The sequence below is a fragment of the Hippoglossus hippoglossus genome, chromosome 11 (genome assembly GCF_009819705.1).
Source record: "Hippoglossus hippoglossus isolate fHipHip1 chromosome 11, fHipHip1.pri, whole genome shotgun sequence".
NCBI lineage: Eukaryota > Metazoa > Chordata > Actinopteri > Pleuronectiformes > Pleuronectidae > Hippoglossus > Hippoglossus hippoglossus.
The window spans coordinates 21,873,592-21,883,983 of NC_047161.1; the positions used below are offsets into that span (position 1 = coordinate 21,873,592).

A 10,392-nucleotide genomic window follows, 5' to 3' on the forward strand; every position below is an offset into this window, starting at 1 on the left:
TTTAAAAAAACAGTTTGTTTTTATTCATTATTTTGCAGTTCAACAATTGGCTATGAATCTGAAACCTGAATTGAGTTCCTTACATACACAATTACAAAACTGTAAAAAAAAAAAATATTACAGGACAAACTGTTAGTGTAACTGTGCTGTCACGTGAACCCAATTGCAATATTAAAACTAATTACCAGCAGTTGGTTGAGCTCATGCCATTAGCTGTAGATGAGTACAGAATGTTTATGTACATGTCCATCGTATGGTAACTGAAACATTTCACCAGATCCAAAGTTCATTCTCACACTGTTTCTTTAATTAAATCACAGTCATGTTTCATGGTCACTGTACTTGTCTTTCAACTTTCACCCCCAATATGGGTTAAGTTATTCTGAGATTCTGTGCCCAATAAACCCTTTGACTTCCATTTCCACCCCGTCCCCAGCACTGCCTTTTCAGTTCTTCTTGGCCTTTGGTGAGTCGTACTTCCTTTTGCTGGAGTACCATAGGAGCAGAGGAATGCCGATGGAGGGCAGAGTCATTACACCAAATGCAGCCCAGTCCAGCTGGAAAGGGTCAACAAAGGGGAAGTGAGGATTCAAGGGACAGTCCAAAAAGGAAAAACAATTATTGTCCTTATGAATTTCAGAAGTGCTATATCAATATCAATCTGCATTTATCATTCCTAGGTATAAACAAATAAGATATTGAAGCATTACTAAGGATCAGGTGCAACAGTGGTTGTATATCAATTCTATACCACACTGTCTGCACTTACACCCGTTTAGAGTGGACCCATTGTAATCAAGGATGTGTCTTTACTGCAGAGCATTGAAAAGTAAAGAGTAGTAGCAAGATGGTGGATAGCATTGATAACCTGTTTATCTAGTTATTACAGGTATTGATTTATCTGCAGATCACTGCACTCTTTTTTGACAATGTCTCTCATGCCTTTTTCATAGTTGCCTTCCTTATTCTCTAAACGTTTTGGTTCCAGCTGGGAACATACTTTTTGGGGGTCAATCAATTTCATTCTTTGTCAAATTGTTTGAACAGTTCAAAATGAATTGATCAAACCGGAGTAGAACCCATTTCATGTTGGTGGAAAAGAGATCAGTCAGTGTTTTGTAAAGTTGCTTCCAATGCAAAGCTGAGTGGAGCTCTCTCCCTCACAGTCAGACTGACCATCAGCAGCATCACTGTGCACACTTTCACTGTGCATGTTAACACAACAAGCAAACAGTTGTTAACAGACAGACAGACCTACAGCTGCTCTGTAAAACAGCTCTCAGACATGTACCGTACTCTGGAAAATCTGAGCTGTGGATGGGCTATATATGAGAATAAACATTTCCAAGTGAGAGCCTTCAGACATTCTCCAGAGTTTCTCCTGCCAGCTCCTGTAAAAACTCTGGACAATGTCCGAATGAGCCCATGAAAGAAAACAACAGGAAATCCTCCAGAGATTCACCATGAGTGAGTGGGCATGTCACTGAAGAACACATGAGATTGAAAACTTTAAAAAAATAGAAGGAAGTGGTGCCACACATGAAGGAGACACTAGTATCGATGAGTTTTAAAAATATGTGATCTCCGCAGCAGATAGTGGTGAGTAGATAATGTGAATTAGTGAATTTTCGTTTTTGGGTGAACTATCTCTTTAAGCAAATAATGTTTTTTATGATGTTTCTTGGTGACTGGGTTTGAACTCCGGACATAAACAAAATCAATAAACTCAATAAAGAAGGCAGGATCCATTACTGGTTTGACATGGAGAAAAGAACAGGTTGGTTGCTCAGGAGTGTTATCCAACATGGAGTCCATCAAATGTACCAATATGTTTTTAGTGAGCTGAAGAGCTCTTTTAGTGACATACTTGTTATGCCGTACTTGTTATGCTGGGGTGCTCGTTCGAGAGATTTAGGTAGTGCTTTGTACCTGCTGCTGTTAAGTTTTTGATGAGCATTGTCATTGACTGTCACTGATGATGATCTGTTAATTAGGAAGATGTTTGTACTGAGGATTGTGGATATTTATGTTGATATTTATTAATATGTCACATGGATGGGTACCTTGATGATGTGCTTTCCACTTATCTTCTCGCACTGCCTTGAGACATGTATGATTTTCTCTTGCCTGTTGTCTGTCCTATGTCTAAAGTGACATTCAGTTTCCCCTTTTGAGGGATTAATATAGTATATCAAATCATCATTTTACCTTTAAAGATTGATCAGTTAATGGTCTTGTGTTTAAAGCAGAACTTTAGTTTCAGAATGTTGCTTCTACGTGGATCACTACAGTTGAGTCCACTCAGAAACCTGACAAGAGCAAAAACCTTTTATAATGCCATACTTACATAATGAGGAGAGAAGCGGCGGTCAAACTCCCTCTGAGCCAGGATGCCTCCCTGGCCTGGGGCACTAGTGAAGCCAACCTGGCGGATGGATAAACAATTCAGCTTCCTTCATTTCACTTTACACCTGAACGACTGTGATCCATGATGATAATAAACAGATTTTACCACGACTTGTCCGCCCTCCTGGGCCAGGTAGCTGACAGACGCAGAGGTGAAATTAAAGTAACCAGCCTTCAGCGGGCGCAACACCACTGTGTGAGAGACATTGCTGGCTCTGACAGTTCTATGGTTAAAGTTAAACTTGAAAAAGATAAAGAGTCAAGCTACCATACTAGAAATCAATACAAATTATAACCTATCTTGTGGCTGAGGGGTCAGCTGTGGCTGAGGGGTAGAGTGGTCGTCGTCCAACCCGAAGGTCGGCAGCTCGGTCCGAGTCTTCCCCATCTGCATGCCGAAGTGCCTTTGGGCAAGATGCTGAACCCCTAATTGCCCCTCTTAGAAAAATAAGTCCTGCCAATAGATGCACTGTATGAATGTGTGTGTCAATGGATTAATGACCAACTGAACAGTAAAGCGCTTTGAGTGGTCATCAAGACTAGAAAAGCGCTATATAAATACAGACCATTTACAATCTATCTAACCTAATCTGACTTGCTCTAAGGTTTTTTTCAGCTGTATTGGAATAGAGGCGTCAACCTGTACAGGCTGCTTATGCACGGATCTCTGCTCCGTGCTCTGTGATGGATGTGTATTTACAGACACTGTTTTTTAAACATGAGTACTAAACCTTCTCTTATAACCGTCTCAGTTTTATTGTTTAGTAGGTTAAGCGGTCTGTGATATACATGCTCAGTTTCAACAGGGCTTACTAAATGTTTGAAAGTGGATGAAATCGGTCCAGGATGAAAGTCAGTGATAGTAAATTGAGATACAGAGGTGAGTTTGATGAGCTGTCTGGGAATGTTAAGTTTTTAAACTACCACTAACTAGATCGTCTTATAGCACCAACAACCACTGCTGTGTAGGCATGGTAAATGGTCTGTATTTATAAAGCGCTTTTCTAGTTTTGATGACCACTCAAAGTTCTTGCAGTACAATTATTTGCCATTCACACAGTGCATCTATGAGAACAGCACAGCTGTCAGGGGCAATTTGGGATTCAGTACATAAACACACTTCAGCATAGGGAATGGGAACGAACAGCTGACCTTCTGGTAAAGTGATGACACCCTCTACCCACTGAGCTACAGCCGCCCGAAGGGGAGAGAAGAGATTACATTTAAGTTAAAGGATACGGTGCAATCCTGTCCCATTTGACATTCAACATTCCTGAAACAATTCCAAAGTCTTCAGGGGGAAAAGAATCATCTGAAAGCTCCACCTCCAGAGCAACACTGTAGAGATAGACAAGACTGGTTAATTATTTCTTTATTGCCTGTCAGTGTTAAGACCCCCTTTTTCCCCAGAAAACACTTATCTTACAAACCTATTAACCACACTCAAACTAAAGATGGGAGATTTATTTTAATAATACATGGTGTTGAGTCTAATTACAATTGTAATCTTCACACACCTCAAGAAATTAAGGATGTGTTCCACCATAGTTTGCTGAATTTGTTTTATCTTTACTGCCATGTTTTTGATTGATCAGTATTTACAAATTGTGACTTTTATCACTGACATAAAATTGTAATGTGATATATGCATGTGATACATACAATTACATACGTAAATTATATTATGTCCAGTTTGCTCCGAAATGTATAGATAGAACAAGTTTGAATAATCTCAAATGTAGGTTTAGAAGAGTCCTGACCTGGAGCCAACATTGTAGATGTTGTACTGTAGGGTGAGATCACGGCCCTCCACAGCATATCGGTTCAGCAGGGATTTAGAGGCCAGCAAACGGGCCCCCTCTTCACTTGAGCCCAGACTGACCAGGGCCAGGACCACAATCAGGTGCAGCATCTTCCTTACCTAAAAAGAAGAAAGACCACATTGGTTTGGAAGACATTCAAAAAGGGGAAAAGACTCGATTCAAACACACTTTGATTAAACCTGACTAAGACTAAGTTACATCAACCCAACAATCAAAAGACAATGTTTAGAAACGCATTTGTGTGTAGAAACAAGACGAACATATTTTGGTGAAATTAGTAGATAGCTGGCTTTAACTGAACGGTTAAAGGTAAGAACATTCATGAAATGGTGTAGAAGAAACGTTTACATTTTTGCTGTGCTCAACACAGACTGTTACCGACGCTTACGTGGACCAGATCAGCACATCTATGTTAACTTTCAGCAACCGAATGGAACTAAACCATGGCCCTCTCCATCTTTATCTACAGTCAGTGCTAAGCCGTTTGGGACTAAAACAGTAAATTTACATATGAGTACCGTGTGTGTAAGTGAAAGAAGGAGAAACAATTAGTTACCGTTCGCTTGTCTTCCAACCGTAGATGATGAAAAGAACTTAATGCGCATGCCCACACACTATGAACTGCTGTTGGATGACGTGTACCGACAAAGCTAGACGGAAGTCTTCGCCTGGTAAAGCGCCCCTTGTGCTTGGGAGGAGCTGATTATCATTTGACATTTGAGTATGGCTGCGTTCGGGAAGTCCTAATAATCTCCTTTCCTAACCACTATTCCTTGACCCCAATGGAATATCTCGCGGGGGGAAGGAAAGATGTGAAGCAGAAGCCGTAAGGGGATAGGAAAAGGAAATCCACTGAGCCGAGAAAAGCCGACTCCACTTACTCTCTGCGTAAATATTATTGTTTTTATTTATAACAAAAGATACGCTCAAAATATACGGTGCTACATTAATAATAGTTTCCTGTCTAAAATAGAATACGTCTTGAGAAAAGTTTATTCAGAGGGAACATTCAATCATTACTTATTCACAGGAAATAACAACAAAACAGATTTAGTTGAAAATAAAAGTAAAACAAACATGACTGAAATGTTGAAATAATATAATAATTTGAGGAATATACCTGGAGAAAACCTTATATAAGTCAAGAAAAAAATGATTGTTGAAATAACCTTTATATTTGCATTTAGTTGTGTGATTGTGATGAACTATAAGTTCCTTATGTTTGTTGTTTATTGTGACTCCTGAATGGACAGATGTGACAGAGAAGAAATCAGGAGCTCGGACGATCATATGAGGATTCACATCAGTTCTGGATCATGTCATGAGAATAAAACAATCTGTTGTGCACGTGACAAAGAAGTCTCTACTTTAGTAATGGGTCAAGTCCTAAACTTTAGTTTTAAATCCTAAACATGTTATAATGCCTGTAAAGGTGTCACTTTTGGTTATGGGTAATTGCGACAAAAGTTCTCACTTTATACCTACTATTAATAATAAATATAACATAGATGTTGAATTCACTAATTGTAAGTCACTTTGGATAAAAGCGTCCGCCAAATGACATGTGATGAGGTGATGATAAAATTCCCTGTCGGGACGATTCGGCACCCACGCGCAGCGCTGAGGCAGGTGGAGGGCGCAGCTCCGGTTCCGGGTACGTCGGCTGTGACGTCAGCGAGTGCTCCGGTCTCCACGCCCCCTGTCCCTGCACCCAGGCTGGCGGTGAAGCCAGCGTCCCCTGCAGCCCCTGTTCCCTCGTCGGCGGCAGGATAGTTTAAAGGAATGAACGTGCATTTGAACAGTTATAGACCCACATTACTCTATCAAAATTGAAACCCCCCTGTTGAGGTGGAACTCATAATTGACCACAGCCAGGTCCCAATAACCACAATAACTGGGTCACCCAACAGTGTAAAATCTGAGAAATACCAAGTCTATGCTGGGGGTGGCTGTGGCTCAGTATGTACAGTGTGTCGTCCGTTAAGACTAAAATACCAGTATATTAATGTGGGAATCTATATGACTGGGTCCTGTGACGTGGATCCTGTGACGTGGCTCACGTGACATGGTCACATGACCAGCCGGTTAACAGGAAACAATAAAATTATACCGGTTTCAGCAGAGAGTCCCTTGACTATGCTGCATGTGGATTGTTGCGGTGGACATTTCCCTTTAATGCAGTTATGCGAATTGATTGTGACAGCGTTCGTTCTGGCAGCGTTATAATGAGCGCAGCATGAGTTTGATTGAATGACTGTGATAGCCTGTTGACAGCGTCCCATCCATAACCGAGGGAACGGGAGCAAACGTAACTGATCGTAATGTTTATAGCACTGTAAACTTCTTTCTATAGCCCTGAATAGTTGCGGCTGGTGCTATCCAGCTAATGTCTCGCTACGTGACTGTTCGTTCGGTGCGTCGTGGACGCTTGACATGGTCACAGCATTTATTTAACCTGGGTTTATCAACACCAAAAATTGGTATTGTGTCAAATCATATTTGTATGTTTCAGTGACGTGACCACCGACAAGCTGCCATGGCGATATAGAGACCCGGAAGTATCGTAGTAACACTGGAATTCGGCCCCCGTCCTGCATTACTGTGCCACAGGGTCTGTGTGTTTTGAAAGTAGGCTGATATTTTATTTCGCCTTTTAAGAATGTTCTTTTTACATGAACAAACCAATGCAACCTGTGGGGCTGGCAACTAACGTGTTTTGTTTGTCTGTTTCCTATTGTTATTTTATGGTTGTTTGTTTTGTCTTATCGCTTAACAGCTGTCTGCTTGCTGGGTTATGTGGACGCCCCGCATGTAGATACTTTTTAATTTAATAACCTCTAGTGAATTTGAATGTAGTTAATTTATTTTAGTCGTGGTTGATCAGGACTGTTTGGTGTCCTGGCTCCTAAATGGTGGAATGAGCTCCCCAATGACATCAGGACAGCAGGAAGTCTACACATCTTCCGCCACAAACTAAAAACACACCTCTTCCGACTATACCATGAATAAAAGTTTAAACTAACAATTTAGTAGCACTTTGTAGTTTGGCTCTCTTGAAGAAATTGTGCTTCCTTGGTTCTTGTTGTTCTGGGTTTGTACCCTCATGGTTGAATGCACTTATTGTAAGTCGCTTTGGATAAAAGCGTCAGCTAAATGTAATGTAATTTTCTTTTATTGGTGATTGCCTGTAACTAGTCTGTTCTCCTCCTCTGTAGAGGATACTTTAAAAGGCCGGGTCCCTACCTCCGTTCTGTGGTGAGGCTGCACTGGGTGACAATCTTGTAGTGGTGTGTATTTTCAAACCTCAATACTGCATGAACTTATTATTTATTTTATGGTATCGTGCATGTTGTCGTAGGCTCGCTGTCCCCTCCTTTCTGTCTCCCACAATTGTATGTAGTGATGTGTCCTTCCGTGTCGAGGCTTCGAAGCGTGGGTCGAGTAATCCAGGAAGATATTTGTGACGCGCGTATCGGCTTGTGTTGATGACGTATGTGGTGACGTTCAAAGCCTCGCGAGCCGGCCGTACCACGTGACTGAGTCAGGAAATGGTTCGCGGGTTTGGCGTGCGATTCGAAATATAAGGGGCAGCGAAACACAATAACTGATAAGGAGTAGGGGTTTTCCTGCCCCTGGCATTGTCTGGACAGTTTCCGGAGACCAAGGTCACCACATTAAGAAAGTTCAAAATAATTTACTAATATATCATGTTAGGATTTGATGAGCAGGTGGATCCAAATGCAGGAATTTCATAGGTGTTCCAAATCCAAAGAAACTACATTTTATTGAAATTAATTAAATAAAATAAGGAGGTGAAACTCAAACATTAAAAGCAAAGCAGGAATAGGAATACACAGCAGGCAGAACAAAACAAACGACTCGACAAAGACCGAACTGAGGAGTTGACTTAAATACAAACTAGAAACAGGTGGTACAGGACAAGCAGGTGAAACATATCAAAGTGGGGCAAACAACCAGTCCCACCCCCTGCAGGACGCCATCACAGCACAGGGAACCTATCCAGCTATTGTAAACAACCCAATTTCCCCCTGGGATCAATAGTGTTTCTGATTCTGATAGAGGTATCGCAGGTCTTTCCTTCCTGCAGCAGTAAGACTTACAACCAGCTCTGCTCCTAGTAAAAACTTTTTTTTTAAATGTTTTACTCTTGCTGCTGTAATACTGCAAATTTCCACATTGTGGGACTAATAAAGGACTTCTTATATTACAGAATATTTTTGATGGAACATGGTTTGAGTGTGATATATTGACAAAGGAAAAAACACCCCACATGCACATTTCAGAAAATGTTTTTTTATGGTATTTGTAGCCCCAGAGGACATAATGTTTTTTAATAAAATCCTTTAATGTAATATTCCAGAGATCCTGATGTAGCAGATTCTCTCTATACATATCCCAATGCACCTGAACATTTCATCAGTGATGCAACCTGGGGTCATCAGACACCCTCCCTAGTCGTGGTTGATCAGGCGACGGCTTGTTGAACACTCGCTTGTCCCCATGGACCTCCTGTCCGCATCCAGTGTCACCTCAAGGCTTTCTCAGCTGCGTCTGCGGTGTTCTTGATGGCCCTGCTCCTTGCAATTCCTGTGATGCCCAGCCCATCTCAGGCTTTGTGGAGTGAGTGCCCAACAAAACCTCTACAGCTTATTTATGGGCCAAACAGGAAGTTGGTTATTTTAAGTGTAACAGTGGCGTGGCTTCAATTTTTTATGATTCGCTAAAAAAGAGGGATTTATTATAACTCCTCTGTGCATGGTCCAATCAGCCTCAAACCTCTTTTACATGATCATAATTCCGCCCTGAACAGATCCATATGTCAATATCGACTCATGATCACAGCGCCACCTGCCGGGGACAGGAAGTGACATGTTTTATACTTTGAAGCACTGCTGCTGGCTAGCTTACAGAATACAGCTCAAATTTGCTCAGAATATTCATAAAAGGTTCATCGTACTTCATGGTCTGAATTGTGACTTTTCCTCAAACCGATTAGCCACAGCGTCGGGTGAAGGTTGCTGCTTAATGATGTCATATCAAGAGGATCGAGCTGTATTTGCAAACGTTCGTCACTAGAGGGCTGTGTGAGACCATGGTTTGCTCAAGGGACAAAGCTTCTTCCTCAGAGAATTATTTCTCTGCTGTCTTTCACATTGTTAATGTGTTGAAAACTCTATTAAACTTACTGATGTGTTTCAATTAAAGTTGAGACACAACTTTAGTTCATGTTTAAGAGTAACATGAGCCGTGAAAGTTTATCATGTGTTTCTTCTTTGTAACAGTTGGTATCAATTTAAAAGAATGAATGTCCTTAATGTATGAAATTCCTCTCTTTATGAAAATGCTTCATTCCAAAGCATTTAAATTCAGGAAATCCATTTATGAAAATAGCTCACTTTTCTCAACCACAAAAAAATCATTTTAGGAGTGAAATGCCACTTTATTGAAAGATGTCCAGTTTTGTCATTGTAAGAACTGTCATGCTTTTTAATGTTACAAGGTGATAGCATTTAGATGAGATTCTTCACCAAATACTTTCACCAAAAAGGAAAAAATTATTAAAATTAATGATTTATTTTTTGTACTTGTATATAATGTGGAAGGTTATTTGTTTCTGAATCATTATTTACACGAAATGTAATGTATTTCTTTGTCACTGTGTGGTCTACACTTGATGGCGTGGACCATAATGCATGATTAGTGGGCGTGGTGTAGTGTTGCATGATGGACATAGGAAGTGACGCGTTTATCCTTCCCGCGGTGCACAAAGCGCAGGCAACTCGAAAGCACCCCTACAAATTTTCAATGACGGTCTTCCTATGTATTTACTTTCGACAAAATTATTGAAAATCGGCACACATGTATCATGCCCAGACGTACAAAAAATCATCTTGACACTCTTCGCCACACCCAACAAGAAGACGGCCATTTTGCATTGAACTGAAATTTGCCGTGATTTTTGGCGGTTTGAGCCCTGCTACAAATTCGTACTTCTCCTACAGATTTCATGCGATCGACTTCACATTTGGTTTATGTTATGCCAGAGACATTATGATTAAAAGGTATATATACTATTATATTTCGTCAGGGGGCGTGGCTGTGGGGTGGTGGCGAATTTCAATGATTCGCCAGAAAACACTAA

The 10,392-nt window shown here is 40.8% G+C and overlaps 1 protein-coding gene across 2 annotated transcripts; it reads right to left on the reverse strand.

The window, feature by feature from the left end:
* ssr2 (signal sequence receptor, beta) lies at positions 1-8,749 on the reverse strand. 2 transcript variants are annotated; one of them, XM_034601244.1, is made up of 6 exons: positions 8,737-8,749; positions 4,167-4,327; positions 3,646-3,744; positions 2,513-2,621; positions 2,348-2,425; positions 1-557 (listed from the first exon to the last, which is right to left on the reverse strand). In XM_034601244.1, exons 2-6 carry the CDS (start codon positions 4,316-4,318, stop codon positions 447-449), a joined length of 549 nt encoding a protein of 182 aa, XP_034457135.1. In that variant the 5' UTR covers positions 4,319-4,327; positions 8,737-8,749; the 3' UTR covers positions 1-446. The 2 variants fall into 2 exon arrangements, with proteins under 2 accessions (XP_034457135.1, XP_034457133.1); XM_034601242.1 differs by lacking the exon at positions 8,737-8,749 and adding an exon at positions 4,786-4,906.
* Between the last annotated feature and the right edge of the window lie 1,643 nt (positions 8,750-10,392).

What these genes read in the sequence shown, in the direction of transcription:
- ssr2 (XM_034601244.1), bottom strand. Translation starts at nt 4,318, where the DNA reads ATGCTGCACCTGATTGTGGTCCTGGCCCTGGTCAGTCTGGGCTCAAGT. An exon ending in AGGAGGGCGGACAAGTCGTG is followed by an intron (nt 2,426 to 2,512) that starts GTAAAATCTGTT and finishes TCCATCCGCCAG; the next exon opens with GTTGGCTTCACTAGTGCCCC. An exon ending in GCCGCTTCTCTCCTCATTAT is followed by an intron (nt 558 to 2,347) that starts GTAAGTATGGCA and finishes GACCCTTTCCAG; the next exon opens with CTGGACTGGGCTGCATTTGG.